At 31.4% G+C, this 27,693-nt stretch overlaps 8 protein-coding genes and 1 non-coding gene across 12 annotated transcripts in view; 2 read left to right on the top strand and 7 right to left on the bottom strand.

The window, feature by feature from the left end:
* Positions 1 to 3,873, top strand: part of Dronc (Death regulator Nedd2-like caspase) — a 5,918-nt gene extending 2,045 nt beyond the window's left edge. The window contains exons 2-6 of the mRNA XM_018538404.1: positions 2,037 to 2,197; positions 2,387 to 2,669; positions 2,900 to 3,156; positions 3,305 to 3,566; positions 3,636 to 3,873. Coding sequence (XP_018393906.1) covers positions 2,037 to 2,197; positions 2,387 to 2,669; positions 2,900 to 3,156; positions 3,305 to 3,566; positions 3,636 to 3,755 — 1,083 coding nt within the window. The 3' untranslated portion in view covers positions 3,756 to 3,873. The remainder of the gene's footprint in view (positions 1 to 2,036; positions 2,198 to 2,386; positions 2,670 to 2,899; positions 3,157 to 3,304; positions 3,567 to 3,635) is intronic.
* Positions 3,874 to 4,958: 1,085 nt separating this feature from the next.
* REG (proteasome regulator gamma) lies at positions 4,959 to 8,717 on the bottom strand. 2 transcript variants are annotated; one of them, XM_018538403.1, is made up of 5 exons: positions 8,580 to 8,717; positions 6,226 to 6,258; positions 5,780 to 6,100; positions 5,419 to 5,555; positions 4,959 to 5,271 (listed from the first exon to the last, which is right to left on the bottom strand). In XM_018538403.1, exons 1-5 carry the CDS (start codon positions 8,610 to 8,612, stop codon positions 5,049 to 5,051), a joined length of 747 nt encoding a protein of 248 aa, XP_018393905.1. In that variant the 5' UTR covers positions 8,613 to 8,717; the 3' UTR covers positions 4,959 to 5,048. The 2 variants fall into 2 exon arrangements, with proteins under 2 accessions (XP_018393905.1, XP_018393904.1); XM_018538402.1 differs by lacking the exon at positions 8,580 to 8,717 and adding an exon at positions 6,530 to 6,696.
* A 704-nt stretch (positions 8,718 to 9,421) lies between these two features.
* On the bottom strand, positions 9,422 to 12,069 carry Rpn6 (regulatory particle non-ATPase 6). The gene is made up of 4 exons (XM_018538355.1): positions 11,563 to 12,069; positions 10,755 to 11,149; positions 10,348 to 10,672; positions 9,422 to 10,033 (listed from the first exon to the last, which is right to left on the bottom strand). Exons 1-4 carry the CDS (start codon positions 11,881 to 11,883, stop codon positions 9,803 to 9,805), a joined length of 1,272 nt encoding a protein of 423 aa, XP_018393857.1. The 5' UTR covers positions 11,884 to 12,069; the 3' UTR covers positions 9,422 to 9,802.
* Positions 12,070 to 12,478: 409 nt separating this feature from the next.
* Positions 12,479 to 14,371, bottom strand: LOC108772857 (uncharacterized). Of its 3 annotated transcripts, none has more exons than XM_018538496.1 (6): positions 14,351 to 14,371; positions 13,941 to 14,234; positions 13,726 to 13,856; positions 13,300 to 13,632; positions 12,957 to 13,224; positions 12,479 to 12,840 (listed from the first exon to the last, which is right to left on the bottom strand). In XM_018538496.1, the coding sequence occupies exons 2-6, from the start codon at positions 13,994 to 13,996 to the stop codon at positions 12,759 to 12,761; spliced, it is 870 nt and encodes a 289-aa protein (XP_018393998.1). In that variant the 5' UTR covers positions 13,997 to 14,234; positions 14,351 to 14,371; the 3' UTR covers positions 12,479 to 12,758. The 3 variants fall into 3 exon arrangements, with proteins under 3 accessions (XP_018393998.1, XP_018393997.1, XP_018393999.1); XM_018538495.1 differs by having other exon boundaries at positions 14,294 to 14,367; XM_018538497.1 differs by having other exon boundaries at positions 12,957 to 13,167; positions 14,294 to 14,367.
* A 248-nt stretch (positions 14,372 to 14,619) lies between these two features.
* Positions 14,620 to 14,691, bottom strand: TRNAQ-CUG (transfer RNA glutamine (anticodon CUG)). Its single transcript has one exon. It is a non-coding gene; the product is annotated as a tRNA-Gln (tRNA).
* A 296-nt stretch (positions 14,692 to 14,987) lies between these two features.
* LOC108772610 (THUMP domain-containing protein 1 homolog) lies at positions 14,988 to 16,361 on the bottom strand. Its single transcript, XM_018538181.1, has 5 exons — positions 16,115 to 16,361; positions 15,867 to 16,022; positions 15,537 to 15,781; positions 15,248 to 15,467; positions 14,988 to 15,122 (listed from the first exon to the last, which is right to left on the bottom strand). Exons 1-5 carry the CDS (start codon positions 16,319 to 16,321, stop codon positions 14,988 to 14,990), a joined length of 963 nt encoding a protein of 320 aa, XP_018393683.1. The 5' UTR covers positions 16,322 to 16,361.
* Positions 16,362 to 18,016: 1,655 nt separating this feature from the next.
* Neos (nuclear receptor coactivator protein neosin) lies at positions 18,017 to 21,204 on the bottom strand. Its single transcript, XM_018538398.1, has 7 exons — positions 21,091 to 21,204; positions 20,604 to 20,839; positions 19,650 to 20,466; positions 19,413 to 19,496; positions 19,138 to 19,337; positions 18,614 to 19,042; positions 18,017 to 18,245 (listed from the first exon to the last, which is right to left on the bottom strand). The coding sequence occupies exons 2-7, from the start codon at positions 20,836 to 20,838 to the stop codon at positions 18,043 to 18,045; spliced, it is 1,968 nt and encodes a 655-aa protein (XP_018393900.1). The 5' UTR covers position 20,839; positions 21,091 to 21,204; the 3' UTR covers positions 18,017 to 18,042.
* A 397-nt stretch (positions 21,205 to 21,601) lies between these two features.
* On the top strand, positions 21,602 to 22,565 carry elm (calcineurin like EF-hand protein 1 elm). Its single transcript, XM_018538475.1, has 4 exons — positions 21,602 to 21,668; positions 21,802 to 22,065; positions 22,156 to 22,249; positions 22,372 to 22,565. The coding sequence occupies exons 1-4, from the start codon at positions 21,602 to 21,604 to the stop codon at positions 22,514 to 22,516; spliced, it is 570 nt and encodes a 189-aa protein (XP_018393977.1). The 3' UTR covers positions 22,517 to 22,565.
* A 464-nt stretch (positions 22,566 to 23,029) lies between these two features.
* Positions 23,030 to 27,236, bottom strand: blw (ATP synthase subunit alpha blw, mitochondrial). The gene is made up of 8 exons (XM_018538588.1): positions 27,046 to 27,236; positions 26,601 to 26,714; positions 25,004 to 25,353; positions 24,486 to 24,842; positions 23,909 to 24,290; positions 23,670 to 23,814; positions 23,477 to 23,594; positions 23,030 to 23,405 (listed from the first exon to the last, which is right to left on the bottom strand). Exons 1-8 carry the CDS (start codon positions 27,109 to 27,111, stop codon positions 23,291 to 23,293), a joined length of 1,647 nt encoding a protein of 548 aa, XP_018394090.1. The 5' UTR covers positions 27,112 to 27,236; the 3' UTR covers positions 23,030 to 23,290.
* Positions 27,237 to 27,693: the final 457 nt, after the last annotated feature.

The raw sequence follows: 27,693 nt of genomic DNA, 5'->3' as shown, positions 1-27,693 counted from the left end.
CAATCGAACCGTGTTCAATCGTGTGCAAAGTAACGACAAAAGTAACTGTAAATTTCGTTACCGTTACCCAAAAAATGTAACTCGTTACCGTTACAGTTACCAAAAAAAAAAAGTAACGCAGTTACCAGTAAAGTTACCAAAAAAGTAACTTGTAACTGTACTTCGTTACAAGTAACGAGTTACTTCCATTCCCTGTGAAAAATCATAGAATATTCTTATATACAGGGTTTGTCCGAAAAGTAATAGGACTGAGTGGATTAAAAAAAATTTATTGAGCCGATCGTTACAATTCTTTAAAAACTTTCAAAATATGCTCCTCCTGCGTCGATACAACGCTGCCAACGAGATTTCCAAGCCTTGAAGGCGTCACGGTAGGCATTTTCCGGAATGGCCTTTAGAGCCGCGGTGCAAGCTGCTTTGATCCCCTCTGCCGTCTCAAAATGCTGTCCTTTCATTGGTCTTTTCAGGAGAGGAAACAAAAAGAAGTCCGGGGGGGCCACATCTGGGCCCATATTCTGTACACGGCTACCGACAGTTGTCGGTGTCGTTAAGTAGCGATAGCCAATAAGAATCGTACTTTTCTCCTAGAACAGTCCTTACCATTGGTTATCGCTACTTAACGACACCGACAGTTGTCGGTAAGCGTGTACAGAATAGGCCCCCTGGGCTGTAGGGTGGCTGGGGAAACGTTGGGATGCCTGCCTGGGCCAGGTAGCTGCTCACAAGAAAGGAGGTGTGAGCTGGAGCGTTGTCATGGTGCAACTTCCAGTCGGCTGCGATATCTGTTCGGACTCGATTGACTCTGATTGACTCGATTTTACGTGGAGGTGCTCAAGAGACTCAAAAGAAGGGTCAATCGAGTCCGAACAGACATCGCAGCCGACTGGAAGTTGCACCATGACAACGCTCCAGCTCACACCTCCTTTCTTGTGAGCAGCTACCTGGCCCAGGCAGGCATCCCAACGTTTCCCCAGCCACCCTACAGCCCAGGGGGCCTATTCTGTACACGCTTACCGACAACTGTCGGTAGCCGTGTACAGAATATGGGCCCAGATGTGGCCCCCCCGGACTTCTTTTTGTTTCCTCTCCTGAAAAGACCAATGAAAGGACAGCATTTTGAGACGGCAGAAGGGATCAAAGCAGCTTGCACCGCGGCTCTAAAGGCCATTCCGGAAAATGCCTACCGTGACGCCTTCAAGGCTTGGAAATCTCGTTGGCAGCGTTGTATCGACGCAGGAGGAGCATATTTTGAAAGTTTTTAAAGAATTGTAACGATCGGCTCAATAAATTTTTTTTAATCCACTCAGTCCTATTACTTTTCGGACAAACCTGTACCTTTAATCTGCGATGCCTGCACCATACAATTGGCTTTCCAATTCCATCTCTTCATCTTCTTTCTCCTTTCGACCAGTTCTTTCTTCCTTTCGACTCATAAATTCTAACGTGCTCCGGGATCACAAAAGGCGCTCGGAACATACCTGAGAGGCGTTGCCGCAGAATGAGAAATTCGGGCAGTTCGACACTTTTGCCGTATTCTATCTACACATTGGAACATGCAGCACAAACAAATCTATAGTTTGTTCTCTAGTTTTTTGTTAAGGTTTATGTAAAAATAATATATTTTTCTTAATTTATTTTAAATATATAAAAGTTATTAATAAAATATAAATAATTACATAAAAAATAATAATAAATAATAATAATCAGATAGATTAATTCTTTTATATTTTAGGAACAATCTAAATTGAATTTACCTAAAAGTATAATTTATAATATATAATCAAATTATTAAGGGGGGAAATCACAGTAGAGCACGAAAAAATAGGCACATTTTCGGGATTTTTTTTTGGCTCAATGAAAGGATTAATCGAAAATCTGTAAAGTAGGTTTTATATTGTTAGTAATGAAGTACAAAATGTAATTTTTTCAAAAAAAAAATCTCAAAATGGCAGCTCTGCAGCATATTTCCGAAGGCGCCTGTATAAAGAAAAGTATAACTAAATGTATACTATATATAAATATGTATCTGATTATAGAAGGACCTTGAGGCACAAAATACAGTCAAAGATGTATTATTAACAATTAAAACACGAGGACCAAATGCATTTAAAAATTTGATTCTTAGTTTAAGACAGTCCAATCATGAAGATGTAGCTGATATATTAGAGAAAGAAAATAGTGCAAATAATGATACAAAGTATGTTATGATTTGTTTTTCTTTTTCTAACTTTTCTTTTTTAGCTCTTATCTGGTCCAAGGTAGAGTTCCTTTACAGATTCAATGTAACTTTTCGTATACTTATATTATATAATAATTTTAGATATATTTAGAAATGTTAATTCATGAATTCTCTTTTTCTAAAATCTCATTTATGCAATACTTTAAGTTTTAGGCAAGAAAATTCAATGACTCATCATACTTATTCTGAAGAACCTTTAACAATTAAATTACGTAAAGCTACAAAATTCTTAGACCGTGATTATGATATCATTGAGCGATATCCCATGCGAAGTAACCCTCGTGGATTGGTATTGATAATCACTAATATTTTTTATGAATCATCGTGTGAAAACCCTAGATTTTCAGCAAAGCATGACAATAATAATTTAAAGGAATTGTTTGAAGAAATGGGTTTTACAGTTTTTACCTATTTTGATTTAAAAGGACAGGTATACACAAATATATTCAACAAATTATTTTTTATTTATAATATATATATATTTTTAAAAAATAATGGTCTACAAGTTTGCTCCCGCCGTTTTCATATAGTTTTATACCTATAAAAACGGCGGGAGCAAACTTGTAGACCATTTATATATAGTTATTATATTTTTTATTATATATATTAATCTAAGAAATATATAGTTGACAATATCAAATTATTTTTTCTTTTTATCAGGAAATAAAAAATACAATTAAAACATTTTCAAAAAGAGACGATCTAAACAAAGTTGATTCATGCTTTGTAATCGTTACAAGTCACGGTATGGAAGACAAAGAGAATAATACAGAGATCCAAGGTACTGATTATCATATTGTAAGCAGGGAACCGAACTATGAAAAAGTTTTGTGCACAGAAATCTGTGATTACTTTACTGCAGAAGCTTGCCCTCAACTTGCAGAAAAACCAAAGATCTTTATTTTCCAACTTTGTAGGTACGAAAGTATTCCATAGCTCTACATTTTGATTAAAAAAAATTTTTTTACTCTATGAAATTGAAAATTTAGAAAAAAATTAGTATCATTTTACACAAATATGATCCTCGCTTGTCTTAATATTCTTGGTTTTTTTTTATATATATAGAGGGAAGAAAATACAGAAAGGTGTATCTCACTCCAAAATCACCACAGATTCTTGTAAAATGAAATCAACGAATGAATACAATGTAAAAACACCTCACATTCAAACAATAAGAAATTATTCAGATATGCTTATAGTTCAATCTACTTTACCTGGATATGTTTCCTATCGAGACTCTGACACTGGCAGTTGGTTTATACAAATTCTTTGTAAAGTATTCATGAACCATGCTCACTCAAATCACCTTCAAGATTTATTTAACATGGTAAATGTTACGAGATGTTTAAATATGATGATTAACTATAGTACAATAATCTATTATTATAATTTACAGATTGATGCAGAGTTGAAAGTTCATAGAACAATAAACTACGAATGTCAGACGTCGTCTGTACAGTCATTGGGATTTAACAAACATTGTTATCTCAATCCCGGTCTTTTTATGGAATCGTGACGAAAAAAGGGAAAGTATGACGCTGTGCATAAGCAAAAATATGCACTATTTTCACACTTTATCACGAGTATTTTTTAATGTATTTGAGTATCAGTACTATTTTATATAAACAGTGTATAGCAAAAAGCATTATTCTAATCTTGTCTGATTATTAATCAGATGAATGTCCATAAAGTGATATTTTTCTGTTATTCTGCAACATTTATTAAATAATCACATGAAATTAAAAATGAAGAAAAAACGACAATAAATTAATATATGTAGAAAAACTTCACAAGGACATTCAGTTACCAAATATAAAATTTTATATTGTGAATCATGACAAACTTTTTAATTATATAAATTTTTATATAAATCATACAGAAATGAATTGTGTCTCTTACCTGATTTTTCATTCCTTAGTATGTATTTATCGTGTTGAGAAAAGGTAATCGATTTTACATTTAACTATCTATATAAAAAAGGATATATCTATATTTTTTTTATTTTCATTTTTTCCGCACCTTGCAAGCTTGGAACAAAATTTATTTCGAGTAGTAGATACCATATTCCATGTAATCTCATGTGTTTATCCTATATTTACTATATTTTATCGCGACAAAGTGTAAACATTTACAAAACGGGAATACTACTTATAATTCACATTACTTAATAGCTCGATTTGTTTTTTAATCTTCTTACAGATATAAATTACAAACGATGTAATATTCACTTCACTAAACTAAATTCACTTCAACCACTCATTTATATTCTTTTTGTAAGTACTTCAATTATATAATTGGCAAAATTACATGTAAGTTCGCTACACTGCATAACTTCATAACATATTTATGTAAAGAAATTATGTATGTGTAATATATATATATATATATATATAATATTCAAATATCGAAATTTCACATGCTAATAAAGATTATAAAATAAACTATTATTCCAAAAGAAATGTGAAGTTTCTATTGAGAAAATTAAAAAAAAATTCTTAATTTCCTTATTCTTAAAATCTAATTGAAAGATACTTCATACATATATATATTAGTGATAAAAAAAGTCAGTGAACTTAAATATACGAATAAGTTAAGTATAATCTACGTAATACAACTTCGTAGAGTTTAAGTGTAGCTATTCGTTTTATTTATAGTGCCATAATTGATAGAATGAATGATGGATTAATGTCAAGGCAATTGAATTGTGTCAATAGGAGAAGGAGATGAATTTTACTTTATTATTATATTTCCGACTTATGTTTGTGTTGAATAATTCCGTACGTAAGTACAGCGCGTAAAACCGTGCCTATTAGTACAAGGATTGCGCGTTGGATGAACGTGGCCGTTTGATCTTTTCCAGATTTTTGATCACGAGATCGTGCAGTGAACAATAACGATTACGAACTTCACACATGACAAGCCATAAGCTTACATACTCCTTTTCATCTAGTTCTTGAATCGCTCTTCTATAATCAATGATGTGTGGATATTTCGCAACTTTACTAATAATCTTTCCTCTAGAAATAAAGTATCTGTAAAGATAAAAAGAATTGAAATAAGATGTTTTTATTAATTATATGTTAATTTAATCAGCATTAATATGTAAATGTTGAATACTACTTGAACAAAGTCGACCGCACATAAACTTTATCTATACGTTTTTTTTTTCTTTACATCACCTAGAAATTTGATCGAAAAATGCTGCGGCTTCGCTTTCAACTGATTGAATTTCAGATAATGTATCTTCCTGAATAGATACTCCAAAGTTATTCCCGTCTTCGATTTTTGGAATTAAAAAAGAAATCCACATTTTTAGCTAGAAAATTAAAAATAATTGCTGAATTAAAAAAATAATTAAAAAATGCTTAAAAAATTGTGATATTAATAATAGTAAAAAATGAAATTTTTTTACATATAATAAAGTTATATTTATTTTGGAAATTTTTACTAATACAATATATTATTCTTTGTACAACGTAATAGTCGCTATAAAAATGTTGCTCTAGTTTAGATATAAATCATGACATACTTAATACTTACCAAATTGGAATCCTCCAAAAGTTGTCTAATGTAGGGTTTAACTATGTGAATCAAATCACATAACTTTTTATTGCAAGGTACAGAACCACTTGGAAGTATTAGAACTTTGGTTCCACTGGTCTCTTCTCCATTATTGTCCAATTTAAGTTTTTTTGTAGCAGGGGCATCTTCGGAATGATTAAGAATTATAGGGTCTGGAATGGGTACATTTAAGTCTTGGTGTACATCTGACAACTTTCGATTACAAAATCCAGGCGTCTCCAATAATTCATTTAATTTAACTATTTTCTCTGGAAATCCTTTCACCAACAACTCTTCTGCCTGAAACATAAATAAATTTAAATATATTTATATTTTAATCTCTGTCATTTGATATACATATATTATCAAATAATGTTTTTTGAATCTAAAATTGTAGATTTATCAAAAAGAGAGAAAAAGATTACCTTGGTTATAAGAGAGTCCTTATATTCTTGAACCTGTAAAGCAAACTCAAAAAATATATTTTGATACAATGACTATATTAAATGACTTAACCTTAATTTAATCTTCATATTTCTAATTTCTTGTAGTATGTATAAAACTTTGTACAACTATATTAAATAATTTATATATAACGTTCTAACAAAAACAAATAAACAGTATAAATATTATAAAATATATTTGTAGTAAAAATACTAATAGCATCAATGTTTAGATAATAAATAATTATGTTGGAATATGTAAATCATATTTATTCTGTACATCTACCTCATTTTCTGTGTAACCATTTGGTAACACATTATTTGATCCATTCCTTGCATTACTTAAATTAGAATTTCCAGAGAATGTGGAAAACATTACAGAGAAGTCAAACAGTAATTTAAATAGCACAAAGAAGAGATGGATGTCTGATAAAAGAAACTTTTAGACAGAAACTTTTCTATAAATTTCAAATTGTATTATACATAATTATTTATGACATGCGACTTGATACAATTTTAATAGGTTATGACAAACTATTCAATTGTTTATGTATATACATTTGTATATAAAATATATTTCTACAGTATAATAGTAACTTATACAGATTCTTATATTGTTTAAAGAAAGAATAATTAACAAATTTGCTTCTTTTATATGTTTGTAGATTTGTATTCTAGAGATAAATATATGATATAAAATTACATATGTAGATATATATTATATTATATACATAAAGCAATATAATATAAAGTATAAAAACATTATATAAAACATCAACCAGTATAAAACATAAAAATTTGATGGTTTTGTATATATATACACTATTTATAGATACAAAAATATATTATATTTTAATAAATATTTGAATTCTTAATAAATTTCTAAATATCAACAAGATGTTATTGTCTCTGAATCAAGTTTATTTGAATGTATTTAGGTAACATACATGAGTCATAAAAATGAAACATACAATTATATAAAATATTAAAGTAGATAGACTTTCGAAGTGATTCTTTATAAAAATTCCTCATAAAAATTCATTATAGTTTACAATCATTTTTACTTCTTCTGTGTATCTTTAAAAAATTATAAATAAACTCTTCACCTGGAGAAAAGAAATAAGTTTTAGCATTAAGGTCATTACTTTTTAGGAACTGTAGTATGTACATCGTAACTTTGACAAGTTATTGTAATGTATTATGCATAACTTTTACCAACTCTGATGTCAAAGACAAATGCAGTTAACCAATTTCAATGAACTAATTGGCGATTAAAGTTGGCAGGAGGTAAAAGTTATATATTTTAGTGAGTGTGTGTGTGTGTGTATATAGCAAAATATATAACTTTTGGTGTTTGGAAATTCAACCAAACTTTTAGAGATTGTCGGAGGCAATAAAAGAATTACTTCTTGCAAATGGACTTAAGATCGGAATTGTGTTATTTTATTGCTACGGCAATGTTCAAAAAAGGTTGGACCTCAAAATATCCTCAAAAATATGTTTTATAAAAAATTGTTTCAGACAAAAGTTGTAAAAAGATCTATTTAACTAACTTTATGAGTTTGACTTTGGATGGTATCAACAAGGTCAAGTCAAGATTACCTTCACTGACTGGATCAGCCGCCACCGATCTTACCCAAGGCCTAATTTGTCAGTTAAATTTTCAAATATCTTGTATACATATATATATATATACATACACATTTTGTGTGTATATATATATGTATATATATATCTATAGTTATGTAAATCGTTATCGCAGCCATTTGTATAAAGAATTAAAGAAAAGATGTCAATAATTGAAACTAACATCAACATCGTCTCTTCTCTTTTACAATGCTTAACATAAGAAGCGATTTTCAACATTACTGATTGTTCATATTAAACTGTTTATTAAACAACAATTGTTAATAGCATCAGCAAGATAAAATTTAACGAAGTTCGGTCGTATGTCATCTCATTCTCGCGGAAAACGAGCGAGAAACGCGTGTGTGGATGTGGAAGCTGAGCTAACATTTATGAAAGAGGTTAAGCAGTATACGTTTCTCAGTGGTATTTTTTTCTCATTATATCCGATAATTGCAGTATGTGACGCAGCATATGCGATGGATAAGGAAACAAAGAAATCGGGAAGACTTGAACGACGATGCCGATTTCGACGATAAAGTTCAGAGCGTCTCGAGAGGCAGACGCAACGCAACTATCAGCCAGTCGCGTAAATACCGGCTTAACCTAAACAAACATCCTTATTGTCGCTCCATCGAACTCATTTCCGAATTTCCTCATCCTCTCGCATCGATGACGCGACAATCAACGGCACGATCAAAATGGTTTACCTTTTCCGTTGTAGCATTTTCCTTCTCCATCATAATTTTCGTAGGAAAAGATTGCTTTCTAAACCTAAACACTTATGTCCCTTTGTTAAAACGTGCAAGATCAAACAGGAAGGCGCTGTCGTCGCGTTGTGTTCCTTCACTTCTCTTGTCGTCAAGCGACAATTCCTTCCTCGTAAATCTTCGTTTGCCTTTAATTATATTTTTCAATGCACTTTTCTTGCATCTAAAATAAAGTTAAAAATATATTTTACCTTTTTAAGGGAAAGTAAAAGGGAGAGAAAAAAGGAGCAAGAAATAAATGCTGTAGGTACCGTGGATGTCGCTGCATGCGCATGATCGAAAGGACAATCGATTTTTCAAATAAGAATCGCGCGAAAACGTTATCGATTACGCAGAGAATGATTCAGCAATTCTGAAATACTCCGATGCGATTGCGAACGTTGCGCCAAAACGGTTCATCATGTTGGCCTTTATTGTGTGGGATCAGTTCATATACATATCTCGATAAAACGATCGCAACAATGTGAAACAATTATATTAATAAATTATTGATGAAAGATTGTTGACAAGATTGCGCAACTGTCTATCTTAACACTGGGCCTTTATGCTTGTAACAATCAATCTTGTCATCTGATAATAACTATATCTGAATTAAAAAATATTTGAAAAGAAAACTCAAAGTATATACATATCTAACTACTTGAAAGTACAATACAAAAAATTTAAATTATATTTCACTATAATTATATTTCACTATCTCAACGTATCCATTCAACATATTTCAAATAAACCGATATAAAGCTTTTTTACAAAATGTAAAATTGACTTCTTGTATAGGGCGAATAAGAAATGAATGAATAATTCTTTTACCTTTTTTATATTTGATGGTTTTTTTTTCGGTGTTATGACATTTTTCTTCACTTCCTTGATTATTTAAGCGCAAGCGCGCGAAAAATAATTTCAAAGACGCGGGATTAGATCTCAAGCAAATCGATTATTTCGTATTTATCATTTTTTTTAAACAATTCCTACAATTAATAAAAGCGATCCTATACAAACGTATTGGTAAATGAGCACTTTTTGTTCATGACACTTGCCGTGTCGTTCACGTTAATTACGAGAAAAATACAGTTAATCGACAGTATTTAATGAGAGTAACTAATTATTAATGGTTATAATAATTGCGATAGATTTTTTCTTGTATAAATACATATTAAATAGGGCTAGGTGAGTTTCTTGGCTTTCTGGTAAAGTGTATCGACGACTTTTCCCATGCTGTGTATCGTGTCTAATGCGATTTCATAGGTCTTATCACGTGGTGTATCTTCGAAAACGATTAAAACGCCTTCTCCTTGATCGAGAACCCCTCGTAGCTTCTTGTCCAAAATCATCTGCGACAGTTTCTTTTCTACTTGCGCCAATGGCAAAGATATGCACGAAGCAATATGACTCACCTTCGAAAAAACCATATGTAAGAAAGCAAGAATTATTTTATTAAATATTATATTATTCTTCAAATTTATTTTTTTCAAATCACTTTAATAAATCAATATTTGATTTCTTCTTAGATTTAATTTTGTCATTGAACACTTTGGCAATTCAAGTAAACTACATTTTAAAACGTCAAGTTCTATCGCGGGGTAAATATTTAACTTTCAATAAATTTTTTGTATCTTGAGAACTCAATTGGGAGGAGGAGGAGGAGAGGAGAGTAAATAACTTATAGTTACAAAGAAATGTAAGAATTCCAACATATTCGTATAAATACCTGGACTCGTGAGTAAGGTTCGACTAAACGACATAAATTTTGCTCCAGCATAGCGTCGTAGAGAGAACCAAGATGCGCGCGTACAATTACATCGTCTTCCAATTCCTGTCGGTATTGTTTAACCGCTTTTTGAAAATCTGCTAACGATCGTCGATGACTGGCTTCGGCTACTGCCCGCATTGCATCTAGATCCAATCCCGCATATTTCACAGCCAGTTTGCCCGACATAATAGTCTGAACATCTTCTGGCGTACGCAACATGATTTTGGACAATAACATGTACTTGAGCGCCGTTAGCGCTTTGGGACTTTCAACACTGTCATACCTAAAAATACAAATACAAAGATAGTATATTATTTGGCAAAATGGACTATATGTGATGGTTTAAAATACTGATCGCACAATACCCTTCAAAAGCTTCGTAAAAGTAAGAGTAAGCAGTCTTAAAGTCTCGTTCGTCCGCAGCGTGTAATATTCCCGATTGTAGATCCAGAGCCGCTTGCATTTTAGGTGGACAGTAAATTGCATTGGCAGTTGTCCTCGCACTGGTAAGTGCTGCTCTCGCTTTTGCTAAATTACTCAACGCATGATATGTCTTGCTCTCTAATAATTGAACTTCTACTAATAGCTGTTTGTCATCAAGTTTTTTGAGTTCTTTGAGGAGAGCAGATCCCAATTGCAATGCTTCACTGAACATGCCCGTGTCAAAGTAAAGAGCTATTAAGCGTGCTTCTAACGATTGCCTTAAAAACGTTCTGCGTTCTTCCTTTGCCCATTCTATGCATTCTTTACATAGTTGTACCTAAATACATAACGCATATAAGTATACATTCTAAATTGTTTTTTAAACTAATTAATTTTTTTAAATAAATTGAAACTTAGATCTATCATATATATAATTTTTAACTAATAATAATTAAAAAGTTACAGCTTTTATTGAAATAATAAGAAAAAGAATTTATTATCTTGAGTTATTTTTTTCATTTGTAATAGAGAAAAATAAAAACTGTATATCAAAACTATACACACTATATACATTTAAACATAAATTGCTTGGACTTTTGCTTCATGTTATTGTTATTAAGCTCGATATAAATAAGGACTATATTGCACCAAGTGTCTCAACAAGCATTTAATTGACATTTTTCATGGTCAGAACAAAACTGACACAGCATAACCTAATTCTACTGACTATTCATTGATAGAACATATTACCTCGATACCGATACCAGCCTCCAGATCCAGGAAGAAGTCAACTAAGGACCGCACGAGTTTGGCGGCCTTTGCTTTACTAATAAGACTGAGGAACGGTCTGGTGGCTTTGATCAATTCGGCCAATTCTTTTGCCTTGCCCTCTTTCTTGTAGAGCTCGCCCAGGTGCAGGATACCCTGTTCCTTGACACGGATGTTATCCTCGTCATCTTCGGCAACACCGATACTTGGATCCGAGACGATCTCGTTCAGCAACGAGATACCCTCGCTGCGGTTTGTCACCGAAACAGCCTGAGCCCGCTCGAATAACATCGCACCAGCCATCTCGAACAATTAGCGCCGCTTCCTCGCGTGAATCTGCCTACAACGGCGCACGTTACCGCAGTCGCGTGCACGAGTCAACACGAGTATGTGTACGCTCTCGCTTGCTCTTGCTTGCGCTTTCCAGCTTGTCACTCCTCACCGCGCTCGTCAGCACTCGCCAGATCCCCGACACACCGCAAAACTCGTGTCATGCTGCTACGTGAATCAAACCAGCTACTCACATTACACCGTCTCACACCCTTCTCTGCCTTCCGCAATCCATCGCTTTTGCGCCTGGACAAGAACATGTGCTTTTTCTTTTGATTATTTTCGGAACGCACGCGATATCCAATAGGAAAATTCGTTTCTTTCTCACAAGTCACTAAAAAGAAACATTCTCCTATTGGGTATTGATTGATTGCATCTAAAAAAGATCGAACTTGATCGGCTTGATCACACTATTTGTTACTAAATAGAAAGTTATGAAATTTTATATATGGAGCGATCACATAAAAATCTAAATTACTCCTTTTACTTCATAAAAAGAAAATAACTTTGACACCATTCTACAAAAATATTAAATAGATTTTATTCAAATGAATTTAATTGTGTTTCATGAAATTCAACAACACCTATACATTTTATGCAACACCAAAAAAGTTTCCAAGTCATTCAATTTTCGTATTTTTATACACAATCTATTTCTTCAAACAACAATTCCAACAGATTAGAAATCCAACGGTTTGTCGTAAACACCCATATAGTTGCATCATATTTTTGGAAAGCGTTGTCAGCTTTGACTGTGCCTAGTACGACTGGCCAAGTTTACCTTGTCAACGAGGACCTGGGACATTTATATTCAAATAAGAAAAAGAACAATTCCAACATGTCTCTGTCTATTCACTATCATTACATGCAACTGAAAGTGAAGCATTTTTCAGTATTAGTACTTGTAAATTACACAGTGCTTCTTCCAATCTGAAACATATAAATACAAATAAATAAATATATAATAATATATAATTATATGCCTTAAAACACATTAATTCAACAAAAGTTAATTAAAAATGATAAAAATAATATTTATAACGTACTTCTTTTGAAGAGCTTTTATTTCGTCATATGTTTCAGTAAAATTCTTCAATCCAGCATTAACAGCACAATACGTTTCGCCTTTTGATCCTATTAGATTTATAGTACTTTTTAAAACATTTGAACATTTACGTGATATTTCCTGAATTTCTTTCCATTCCATTTCTGTTTCAGGAAGCATTATACCTTTACATTGCAATACATCCAGAGGTTCTAGGAGAACATATAACTTGGATAACATATTTTGTACAATCTTAAATGTTTCATCTTCTGTAAAAAAAAATAACTGTAAAAAACAAATAATTTAAATTAATTTATACATATATATTTATATATATATCTTACCAGTATATTTTGTCACTGCAATCAATTGATCATCTGCTTCTTTTTGTGCTAAACTTAAATTTATTATATCGCGTTCCCTTGTTTTAATTTTAATCAATTTTTGTGTATCTTGAGCAATCTCTTGTCCTATGGCAGCTATTAGCATGACCATTATACGGCTTTTCTCTTGAATCTTCTTCTTTAATATGTGATCCATCATCATAATTTGTAAATATTCATTATAACGAAGTCCAAGCTCTAATTCTTCGCTGTCTAATTTCTTTTGTGCATCCAATACTATTTGTGATGGCATAATTGGCTGCTTGTCTACAGCAATTTTCTTTTTCGGTATTTCTATATGAATAACATAACAATACTAAAATGTAATAGCAAATAAAGCAGTATCAAAAAAATTCAGTAAAATAGTTTTCAATAGAGCTTTCTTACTCTGTAACTGCGTAATATCACTTGGCATCAAGGTTACTCTACTGCGAGAAATGGTTCTAGAAACACTGTGTAAAGGTAAGGTCTCCGACAGATTTCTTGCAATTTCTGGTGTACTTGCAACATTGCGAATTCTACAAAAACGTGTATTAAATCAATAAATGAAATGAAACTTTTCATCTCGTTTAAATATATCATTTGCAACAAAACAATTTTACTTTCGAATAGTTCCTAATTTTGGAATATTTTTTAAGTCTTTCGACTCTTCCTGCATTGTTTGTTGATTGCTTATTGCAGAAATGTAATAGTTTTAACTTTTTCTGTCGTTTCGTTTCCTATTATTTTATCCGTTGTGTATCTTATTTTATTGTTTTCTTTTGACTCTCTCTCTCTCTCTCTCTCTCTGTCACTTGTATTCATATATGTCAACACTTGTCAAATTGAACAGTTAAAGTACAAACATTCTTCTCTACCTGCCTCTCTCTGGCTTTACAGGATCCCACTCTTAGGCCCTGCGCACATTGGAGGAAATATTAGAAATATAAGAATAAATATTAAGATTTCAACCTACATTAGATACCAGTTATACCGGAATATACGGTTTCTAATAAATTTAATTAATGTTTACTCCCGTTCCTAATATTTTTTCTATGCATGCCCTAAAAAGAAACGTATTAAAAAATCTAGGGAAATATATGACTTAAAATTTAAGAACAATGTTAGCAACTGACGGTACTAAAAGAATTTTCTTCTCACATTTTAAATTTATTGTATATTTTTTACTTGAATTAGAAAATATATCATAACGGTAATAATAATATGTTAAATACAAGAACATATATTTTTTTCCAGAATTACAAAAAATTGAAAATTATATGTAGTTACAAAAAAACGAGTAGGTCCCACCGAGATTTGAACTCGGATCGCTGGATTCAGAGTCCAGAGTGCTAACCATTACACCATGGGACCTTGAGTTTGAAAGTTTTTATGCTCGATATTACTCTAATTTTAACAATATATATATCCAGACATACACATTTCAAATATTTTAAATTAAATTAAGTTCTTTTATATATATATAGTATATTTCATAAAAATATTAGTTTAAATTAAAATTGTTACTAACAATTTTATTAGAATATTCATAAAAATTATTTTACATCATATTTATGTGATATTTATTTATTCATATTTCTACATATATTTTTATAAAACATAAAATGATATCACTATATATATTTACAAAATTATCTGAAACAACAAGCTTAGTTGGCTTGTTTTTTTTCTTCAAGTTGTACATCCAAATTTTTATTATTATCAGTACACTTGACTTGTATTTCTGTACCTGATATAATTGTATCGGTATTTTCTTCATTTGCTAAATCTTTCTTAGAGATTACCTAAAACAATTTTTTTAATTTATTTTGAAAACATTACGAATTTATTATATCAACAGTATGTAAATAACAATCTTTACATATAAAATAAATTTCTAAAGTTATATAACTATTATGAAAAGTTTTACCTTATTTTTTGTATTGTTGCATATTTCGAGAAGATTGTACTTCTTAAATTTGTAGTAATTAGGAGCAACAGAGAGTAAGCAAATTCCACGTATTACTTCGACAATTACAGCTATGTCTGGATTTTTCAAATCTGTTTTATTACCTGGATTTTTTTTCAATATTATATCTGCCAAATCTTCAATGATTTCATCTCTTCTAATGCTGTTATTGCTGCGACGACTAGAACATTATTAACTTTACAAATAAAATACCAGGATTGGTTATACAAAATACAACATGTTAACTTACTTAAACACAATGCTGAATGTCTTAGGTTCTTGAGCAAAATACTTTTCAAACAATTTATTTGCTTTTGTCTTTATGTTATCCATATATGCTTTGCAGACAACTTCAATTGGAAGTAATCTTAATAAGTATCTAGTACATTGTTCTTTGGTTGTATCTAGTTTAGAGACAATTTTGGTAACCAATTCTAATGGATTTGGTAAGGTACTTGTTATAAAAATCATATTTTTGACACCTGTATCTACTACCTACATGGAAACAATAACATTAATAATTTTAAATGTTATCTTAAGGGAAATAAGTTCATAGTTAGTCAATATAACACAAATATACTTGAAATCTTCGAGAAGACAATGGCATCTCACACTCAGTTTTGAGTTCATTGATTTCTTTCTCTAGAGCAGTTGATATGTCTTCATCGTCATCAATGTCCTCTAAAGATTTAACAGTTTCTTTTTTATCAAGGGTGTTTATTGCCGTTTCAGGTTCCTTAAAATGAAGAGAAAATTAAAATATACATTTATAATTAACAGTAAATATTCACAAATGTTCTATATATTTTTCTCTACATAACCAAGTACCTTATGAATGTCTGATTTCTCATCCGCAAACAAATTGAGCAATCTATAGGCCTCGATGATGCAGCCTCTCTCGTGAAAGTTACACGTGCATAGAAATCCTGTCATACCGGGTTCCAACACAAATTGTTTACGTCTTTTAGAATCCTTACGATTCGCGACATATCTGTCATTCCTTTTTCGTGTATTTGTTGTACTGTTCGTCTGCATTTATTTTATATTTACTCTCTTCCTTTAATTTCTATTTTAAATCAGAATAAAAATATTATATATTTCTCTCGTATTTCTTATTATTTTTTTCGTATTGATTGGAGAAAGTCTTTGGTAATAAGGAATATAGATATAAATATGTTCGATATCCAATGGAGAGCTTTATCAACTCTAGAGAAGATTACTACAAAAATATTACTAGAAAAGAAGCTAGAATCCCTAGAAAATCAATTCTCCTATTGGAGGAAGAGGTCCGGCTTGGAGTTGCATCCAACTTGGACGTATCACTAATTGGCCAACTTAAATGCAAAACATGTTCACTGACAAAGCAGTGAAAAGTTATCGGTCGATGTGAACGGTATATGCAATTTAAAAATATAGGCAACGGGAACCTGCCCTTGTGAGATATTGAAATGCTATGCCATCCAAATAGGATAATATAGTTAAAATCGTTCGAATATACAATATAACAGAAGAGTATATACTTCCAATTATATACAAGTTATGCAAAAAAAAATTTTTAATCTGTAGACAAATATAAAGTACAAATATTAATTTATTACATAACATTTTTTATATTTAAATTTTATGTTATATATGAACTTAGTGATGTTAATGAATTTACATATTGTACATTTGTGTATATTAAATAAAGGAATATATTATATATATATATAAATATACAAAAAAAATTCATTGTATATGGGGTACAGTAATAATTTTTTAAATATATTTCTAACATATTATACAATTGAATTATTAATATTATAGCTAATAAAATTTACAACTTTTTGCCTCATAAATTTTATAACTAAATAATATTAATAAAACTTGAATATATGTATTGATATATGTATTGATTCTGATAATGTTTACTTGAAAAGAAATATATTATTACTTTCACTAAAAAATTTTATACAAATATGAACTTATGTAATTAACATTTAGTAACCAAAAACGAATTTAAAAATACATTAAATTCTAGTTATTATATAATATATCTAATTATTAGATTTACTATCTTATTATATTATCGTAATTTTTGAACGGAGAAACAATTGTTAGGAACAATATTAGTAAAAATATTTTATAATATACAGGGACATGAAGATTAAAATGATTTTCATATAATAAAAAGAGAGTGTATCTTTAATTATATTGAATATTTATCTAACATTCTAAGTTGTATAAAAACTGATTTTCACATAATATTATGCTGATGAAAAATAAAATTCTTGTTTTGAACAAAAAAATGTTTTAGATGTGTGTATATATATATGTGTATATTGCCTAATAATTTATATATTCGAGCATTTGTATGCAATGTAAAGTATATACTATCAGACTTGTCTGATAAATTATGTATAATATTTATTAAAGCATATGTAGTTCAAACACATAACTATGGTTATAGAAGTATATTATCAACGATATAATATACCATACATATAGGCAGTAACAGTAATTACGTGAATACCAGAATTATATAATTATGTAGCTGTGTTGTGCAATTCAGAATTATAATTTTTTATCTTGAATTTTATCATTTTACACCGTTAATATACACAATGTACTAAAATATTTATTATATTTGCAATGTTGCTTCTACATCTTCTTTTTGTTGAATGCGTTTTCACGAATATATACTTAATACGGAATAAAATCGAGAAAATATAAATTCGAAAATTTATAAGATTGTATAATAAAATTCAATGCAGCGGTTAAAATCTACCAATATTAGAGAAAGCAGCAAATAATGGTGCTCCAGATGTTGTTGTAGGTGTTGGTTGATCGCCGATATTTTTCAATAGATTACCTTGCAAAAGACTGTCAAGAGCTTTCTGAACCGTCGGATCATTTAGAAGAGGTGAAGGTGAAACTCCTGTAGAAGAGGTTGTTGTCGATGAGGTGACCGTGTTTGATGCTATTGACATAATAAATATTTATAAAATTTACAATTTTATACCAACTATAAAGTACTATACTTACACATAATTATGTAGATAAATTTTTCAAAGCTTACTTTTGGTGTACTAAAAAAACTTGCAACTAAGATTTTTTGCTCAGTATTGCAAAAATGTTTACTTGTGAAGTATTGCCATCACTGTTTAGAACCAAAATTTTTATTTGCAAAGATTTACAGAAATTTCACATCTAAGATTTGTGTGTGTGTGTATGTGTGTGTGTGTGTGTGTAAATGTTATGTACTATAATTTTAATTTGTGATAAAGAGCATGTAATTAATCTGTAGATCGTTCTTGTCAAAGCAATTTTACGATTTGTAATTTTTACCTGTCCCCCAATTAGCTGATGATACCGAGACTGGCGTTGGAGTTGGTGGTGGTACTGGACTAGGCTCCACTGTTGTTGATGCAGTTTTATTACTATTTAATATATTTAATATTCTTGTTTGTAATTCTGCCTGTTTCGGATCACTGATTGACGTGAGCGATGTTTTTACTGGCAAATCTTTTGCATCACCCAATTCAACTTGTACTTGTTCCTCGCGTTTTATATCGAGATACTTTATGACGCGATCATACTGCAAAACTGTAAGCTGATGATTATCAGCCAACATGTTAAGAAGAACTTGAATAGCGTCTGGATGACGGTCGCTTGAAAGAGGTGTATTCAAAGGAACCGAACGGCCACCAGATTTATAATTTGCAAAATCTCGTGAAATCAAGTTTATAGCATCTTCAACAGGCATGTTTCTGTGTTCTACAATATCACGATATAAAATAACAATCAATTAATGTCATATTTGCAAGTATAAACAAGGAATTTTTTATATGCGTTACAATTATTGATTCTACCTTGTGGCAAACCATGTAAAATATTCAATGTTAATGAATGATGCTCGTGATTGACAGGTGTAACGACTACAGCATACAGACAGCCACGACTCGCTATATTTCCCAAAACACGACCTAAAGGAACATCTTCATTTGGGAACAGCAAATCTACCATTAAACCAATTTGCTTCAAACGTAATTCGATATCTTCTGCATATTTCCTGCATATTTAAGATACAAAATATTATATGCGTAACTCAAATATTTAGTCAAATTGTAATCTTGTAAAATCTTACGTTAACGCTTTATTAACAACAATAATTTCACAGTCATTCTTCTCAGCTGCGATGGCAAGATAATCAGATGATCCACTAGTGTTCCTATAATATAAACAGATATTTTATTAATTATATGTGCACAAATTAATAAACTGACAATAATCATATCTCGGAAACTTTAATTGAATTATAACTATTTGTACATTATTTGAAATGAGAGATGTATTACTTATCATTACAACAAAGACATTTTACCCAAAATTAGTATTTGTCTCTCTAGGTCCAGGAGCTTTGAAATCATCATAACGACTTCCACTATCATTAAATGAATCTCTGGGAAAATTATTATTGCGTAGTCTATCTCCTTGTTTGAGATCCCAATCTCTATTTGTTTTATCTTCCATCCGATTATTTCTATTAATTGGACTTCGATCTCTGAAATTATTTATATTTGGATTATTTGGATTGTTCTGATTGTTTTTATTTCTGTTCTTTCCTCCTCTTGTTCCACGATGTCTAACAATTCCCATGCCTATACCACTGGCATTTTGGTTTTGGTTATTGCCTATATTAGTTTGATTTCGGTTTGGGTTTCCTCCAGGCCTATTCTGATTTCCCATTTGGTTGTTATTTCCAAATTGATTGTTAGCGCCTCTATTTTGATTGCCAGGACCATCATTTCCACGATTTGGATTGTTCGTATTAAATTGATTATTTCCACGATTTTGCATGGGATTATTAAAATGATCATTTCCACTATTATTATTATTATTCTTTCCATTAAATTGATCATTATTCTTACTTCCAGTTTGATTCCCATCATCAAAGAGATTATTTCCACCGCTTCTAGATAGAGTATTCAAATCTTTTTGATTGTTACCAAAGATATTGTCATTCCCAAAATTCTGATTCATCCCACCAGCATAATTTGGTTTATTCATACCAAATGATTCGTTTGCATTATTGAATTGATTCATGGAATTAAACTGGTTATTTAATCCGCCAATTTGTTTTGTATTTGCATTTCCTATACCACCACTAGATTGAGTATCTTTCTTTGCTGGTCTAACATCTATAAATTAGAATTAGAAAGAAACAAACTTTGAATTACTTCTCTATATATCTTTTATATATTTTTTAAAATAAAAAAAATTAATAGAAGAATGTGTAACAACATGAGAAAAGGAAAAAATCTGGTTATATCTGTACCTATACGTCTGCCTTTAAACATTGCACCATTTTCCTTTTGAATAGCATTTTGTGCAGATTGTTCTTCTTCAAACTGTACAAATCCAAAACCTCTGTTTATCACTGATGCTATAACAATGCCATATTTGGCAAAATGCTCCTCCAATTCCAGCTTCGTAATATCGTCAGTTTGTAAATGGCCTATAAATATACGGCTAGACGCAGTAGCAGGATCTTTTAGAAGCCTGGCGCTCATCCTGATTTCATCAAAAAATCCTTGTAGAGTATCAATAGATTGTCAAGGAAAATCAAAGCAGATGCAACGCGTAAAATTACAACTTATCGATCATTGTGTAACGTCAGATATTATTTAATACCACATCAAAACATGTTAAATTATGTAAAACATCTGATACCAAGACAATTTCTACGCGAGTTCCAAAGCACTTATTGAATTGGTATGATAAATCAATGTGACGAGAAATTATGTGTCATCACTGAAACTTACTTTATATAGCTTTTTCACAAAATTTGATCACCGTAAGACTCTTCGGCAATCGCTATTTGTATGTTTTGGAAAATATCGTCGTAAGTCGCGATTAACAACCACTTCACAACAGAGACATTTTGCCAAAACGAATCAGTGGTGCCAACGTTTAATTACAAATCGACAAACGAGAGAAATTTATAAAGACCTTTCAAGGTCCATTTTCACGAGTCATTCTGTCAATTATCTGTGAGTTCTGATTGGTTGCTGCTTTTTTACTATCTATTTTTCTGTCGAGAATTCGAGATGTGAACGCGCCTTAATTTCTCTGATATAGAATTGACAGAGAAAGGAAGCTTTGGGTTGCGGGTAGTGCGGGGTGCGGGTGGTCATATATGTAGTCATATGATTAATTGTTTACGATTGATTGACGCGTTTTTGCCACGATTGCATTTTGTGTAAATTATTCTTTCAAGTATCTATTTGATGTTCCACCTATAAACTTGAATTTAAATTTCAGTTGTCACCAAAAATGGGTAACAGGTCAAGTCTTCTTTTACGCGAGGATGAAATAGCGCAGATACAAAATGCTACTGGTTGCAAGTATCAAGTTGTCTAATCATTCTGAGATGAATTAATTAACCTCATTAATTTTTTTCGAAATTTATTTAAATAATTTTTAATAAGACAAATATTAGTATGTGACATTAATGCTGACACTCTCTATTACAGTTACACCAAATCAGATTGAACGTTTGTACAGCCGCTTTACAAGTCTCGATCGCGGAGATTGTGGAACACTTAGTCGAGAAGATTTTCTCAGAATCCCAGAATTGGCGATAAATCCTCTTGGTGAAAGAATAGTGAATGCTTTCTTTGAAGAAAGTGGAAATGACAGAGTGAATTTTCTACAATTTATGCAAGTTTTGGCCCATTTTAGACCTATCAAGAAGAACAGTCCCAATCGATTGAATTCTAGGCAGCAAAAGTTGAAATGTAAATATTGTCAAATATATATGAAATGATAATAATGATGTCTTATAAATGAGACACTCATTAAGAATTTATTATTAAATATCTTTTTAGTTGCATTTAAAATGTATGATTTGGATAACGACGATCTGATATCAAAAGATGAACTACTTGCTATTTTACATATGATGGTTGGTGCAAATATTAGGTAAGAACTTTTTTACAATTATCAATGCATCCATAACTCAGATATCCTATATATGCATTTCTATAATTGTGAGTAAAATATTTAATATAAATTTGGCAATTTATCAAACATATTTATTTCAGTGAAGAACAACTAACCAGTATTGCAGAACGGACTATAGTTGAGGCCGATGAAAATGGTGATGGTATGATATCATTCGAAGAATTTTGTAAGGCATTAGAACGTACAGATGTTGAGCAGAAAATGTCGATAAGATTTCTTAGTTAAACTGATTGTTGTTTTATATAAACTAGAATAGAATATAATAGATGTTAGGGGAAAAAATTGTTATTTTTATAATTGCAAAATTGTGCAATACACAAACTAAGTAATCATATAATCAGTAAATAAGAAAAGGTACTTATGATTGAAAAATTGCAAAAGATTTATATAAAATGTATAATGTAAATCTTGGATTTTGCACAAGTTATAGGAATTGGAAAAGAATGGTAAAGGAGTGTGTATAAGTTAGAAAAATATATACATATATATATATATGTACATAATTATTTGTGAATTAAAAATGTATAAGGAATTAGAATTAACTTTAATTTTGATTAATTTAATTTTATGCAAAGCATGTGTGTAAAAAAATATATTTTAAGAGAATTAAAAACAAATTGAGAAAATATATTTTGAAAACTGTTTATATTAGTACTTATCTTATTTGTAAATTGTCTAAAGTTTATATTGCTTCTTACTATTCCATATTTATATAAGAAATAATATGTATCTAAAACATTGTAGGTTTTAATTTTTATTAAAGATCGTTTTTTTTGTATATCAATATACTGTAGATGGCTATCGAGTTTACAGGTCTTATGGAATTGCTGCAATAATATTTTTAATGTACAGATATTATACATAATTATATAATAACATTGTAGGGTGATGCGTAATATCGGTACATTAACGCACACCAGCAGCAGAATTTTAAGAACATCTTATGTTCTTCAATTATCTATGTTGACTCGCATTAAAATGACATTCGATGATCACGCCCTACGACGAGAAGGATGAGAGGAAATCTGTGACTACTTTCTTCAGTTTCGCATCTGATGCTTCACTAATTACATTTTCTTTCGCGATGGTAGCAAGAAGATCTTGTTGAGTGGCTCTGAAAAAGAACAATATATAAATTTGTATACATTAAGAAAAAAACTTGTATAAATTATATTTTATATATACCTGATGTGTGCAAGAAATTCTTTTTCAAAACTAGTGATCTTTGATGGGTCCATTTTGTCAAGATAACCACGTACGCCACAATATATGACTGCTACTTGTTCTTCAATAGCCATAGGTACTAAAAACAGAATCATGTAAAATTTGAATTGATTTATATCATGATCATTTTAAATTTAAAATGTGACAATTTTACCATATTGTCCCTGTTTGAGGAGTTCCGTTAACCGTACGCCGCGGTTCAACAATTGCTGAGTTGCAGCGTCCAAATCTGAACCAAACTGAGCGAAAGCCGCTACTTCACGATACTGAGCCAATTCTAATTTCATAGAACCGGCAACCTACACGATCAAAAGTAACACAATATTTGTATTTTAAATTAATATTCTATAATTCTTTTGGTGCTGATTATATAAATAAAAAAATTTACAATACCTGTTTCATGGCCTTAGTTTGAGCAGCAGATCCGACACGTGATACAGATAAACCGACGTTGATAGCAGGTCGGATACCTTTGTAAAACAATTCGGTTTCCAAGAAGATTTGACCATCGGTAATAGAAATTACATTGGTAGGGATGTAAGCAGATACATCACCGGCTTGTGTTTCAATTACAGGTAAAGCAGTCAACGATCCACCACCTAAATTTTCATTCATTTTGGCAGCTCTTTCAAGCAAACGAGAATGAAGATAGAATACATCGCCAGGATAGGCCTCACGACCCGGTGGTCTTCTAAGCAACAAAGACATTTGCCGATAGGCAACAGCTTGCTTAGATAAATCGTCATAAATGATCAAAGCATGCTTTCCATTATCTCTGTAAAACAATAAACTCTAGTTAGTTTGCAGCCATAATTTGATATATAACATATATACACACATACTAATAACATCATATTAACTTTAATTAAGACATGTACTTTAAATAAAAATCGGATAATATGAATAATGTTAAATAGAGTGATGACTAATTCAATGTAATTAAAGAATAGAAAATTTTAAATATATCCACCTAAAGAATTCTCCCATAGCACATCCAGAGTATGGAGCCAAGTACTGAAGAGGAGCTGCATCAGAGGCAGTGGCAGATACAATAATAGTATAATTGATAGCACCGCTATCTGTTAAACGTTTTACAATTTGTGCAACAGTAGATCTCTTTTGGCCAATAGCAACATAAATGCAGTATAATTTCTTTTTCTCTTCTCCACCGTCATTGAAACGTTTTTGATTGATGATAGTATCAATGGCAAGAGCAGTTTTTCCAGTTTGCCTGTCTCCAATGATCAATTCACGTTGACCACGACCAATAGGTACTAAAGAATCTACAGCTTTAATTCCAGTTTGCATAGGTTCTCTGACTGACACTCTGTTATAAAAAAAAAGTACATATAATTTTATGTATATATAATACTAAATAATAGTTATTTTATTTCTCATAAAAATCCTCTTCAAAAACAAAAATCAATTGATTTTGTTGGAAATATTAAATAATTACAAAAAAATTATAATTATAAAAACATAAATTACCTAGGAATAATGCCTGGGGCTTTTGTTCCAATTCGGAATCTTAATTTGTTGTTTAAAGGCCCCTTGCCATCGATAGGATTACCCAAGGCATCGACGACACGACCCAATAATTGTTCACCAACAGGAACGTCGACGATAGCACCAGTACGTTTGACAATATCACCCTCCTTAATGTGCCTGTCATTACCGAATACGACAACACCCACATTGTCAGGTTCCAAATTCAGTGCCATACCCTTTAAACCTGAGCTAAATTCTACCATCTCATCGGCTTGAATGTTCTTCAATCCATATACACGTGCAATACCATCTCCAATACTGAGTACCCTACCAGTCTCTTCAAGATTCGCCTAAAATGTACATCCTCCTTTAGATATTTTTAAAACTAATATCTTTAAACTGTGAAAGTATATATGTATATGTAAAATTAATAAAAATGAAACGTTTAATCATGCCACATTAAATAATTTAAATGAAAATATTTAATTAATTTTTAGTTATATACAGGGTGGCTTACATAAGGTGTTACAAACTAATAACTCTAAAATTTGTCTCTAATTTGTCTTATTAAAAAATTAAATCATGAGGAAGTTTCACATATTCGAGGGATCTTTCTAACTACAAAAATCCACTTCTATCTCCCTTGAAGAAGAGAGGAGGGTTAGAAACTTACATCAAAGTTTCAAATGAGACCCCCTGTAAAATGTTACATATTTGGATTCTACGGGAAAAAACAAGTAAACTTTGTCTGAAGCATTTCTTTGGAAAATGCTCCTGTCAAAAGTAATGAACATTTAAACTTTTAGCTATTTTATTCACAATTAAACTCCATTGATACAAAGTTGTGTTCATGATACAATGAAAATGAAAATGACCTTGATGTCACCCAAAAAAAACATAACACACATTTATCAGAAAACGTAAATGCAAATCTACCATGTATTTAGTTAGTTTTGAATGTAGTACTCTTTTAAATAAGATATTTTGACAGGTGGATAGGTTGGGAAGTCCTGGCTCCCTCATTCACCTGATATCAAAACATTATTATGTCTCCAGATGGTAGTACCTTTGGACTATTTTTTATGGGAGTATATCAAAGAAAAAGTCACATCTCAATCATTTATGACAAAAGAGGACTTAAAACGAAGAATACATACTGCTTGCACTAAGATGACTCCAGAAATGTTTAGAGTGAGGCAAAGTTTTGTAAAAAGAATTAATAAGTTTAGATGTTAATGGTCAATAGTTTAAACACTTAATAAAATAAAAAAAAGACTGAGTCTTATTTATCATTCATTTCAATGCATTCTACATTAAAGTTTAAATGTTTATAACTTTTGATAGAAGCATTTTCCAAAGAAATGTTTCAGACAAAGGTTACTTGTTTTACCCTATAGAATCCAAATATGTAACATTTTACAGGGGGTCTCATTTGAAACTTTATTGTTACCCCCTGCCTTGCTTTAAGGGAGAACTGGGGTGGACTTTTGTTTACGTAGTTTCTCATGAACAACTTTCTGATAGGACAAATATTTTTAGAGTTATTAGCTTGTAACACTTTACGTGGGCCACTCTGTATATAGATAGGTCGGGTTACCTTTGGTGCTGATCCAAGGATGCGTTCTTCCAAGATAGCAGAAATTTCTGCTGAACGGCGATTGCACGAGACATGATACTTGCGGGAAGCAATAGTTGTCACAGACCAATTAATCTAAAATACAAAAAAGTATATATATTACACATATATATGTATAACAGTAGTCAAACATTCTACCGAAACTCTTATTACATAACTTGCTGTTCTAACACACTTTACATAATACACTATATATCATCGTCAGTAGTACCGTACAAATATGATTCGATCCGTGAATTAGAATGCTTATTTTTTTTTTATCTACAGCGGGAGCAAGAACAAGTGGCATAAACCAGAGCATAAGGTGATTTTGACAAAGTGGAAAATGTCGACACGTTTTGTCATGTGTGCAACATTCGATGGCCGCGAGTGTATTTAACGATGAAAAGAGATTCCTTCTATTTACCTGGCCTGTGGTATTCGGCAAGTGCCTGGCCAAGGATGAGGCTAAACGTAAAGATAAGAGTGCCATTTTCCAGCGGCCAGGCTACGAACAGCTATTAACTACCAATTAACGTGAGGTAAAGACGAATAGACGATCGGTCGACGTCGGTTTAGTCGGATGAGAAGAACCTCAGCCAACCTTCCTCCCCGTCCACTTCCTCCCCGCTGCTCCCCGCTAGCCATTCCTATCATGCGCAGGAAATCGGCGGCCATCGATTTATATCTGCAGCATCGCACTCGACGCGCCAGTCGTTTTCGATCAACTTTTCGACATTTTTTAATCCAAATGTGGCCGTTGCGCATCATAAAAGTGAAACCTACTATTTTCCGCCTGCATTTCAACGGTAGCTGACGGTTGCTCTCGCTTGCTTTTGTTGAAATTATGTCAAACAAAAAGCGAATTTTCCCACGGGCGTTTGTGCAATACGCATTCTGCAGTACAAAGCGGGAGATTTGAGCACGAAGAATTACGTACTGATAAATAGAAAAATTAATCCAAATTTTTAATAGGATAAGATTGAAGATAAATTTTCTGCCGCGACTATCTGGCTAACGGAGCGATTATCTTCTTTTCATTTACATTTTATTTGAATCCCCCCCCCCCCTCCCT

Source organism: Cyphomyrmex costatus, unplaced genomic scaffold, assembly GCF_001594065.2.
Source record: "Cyphomyrmex costatus isolate MS0001 unplaced genomic scaffold, Ccosl1.0 scaffold193, whole genome shotgun sequence".
In the NCBI taxonomy this organism is placed as follows: Eukaryota; Metazoa; Arthropoda; class Insecta; order Hymenoptera; family Formicidae; genus Cyphomyrmex; species Cyphomyrmex costatus.
The sequence above is the reverse complement of the archived record's forward strand: the minus strand, read 5'-3'. Positions and strand labels throughout refer to the sequence as shown.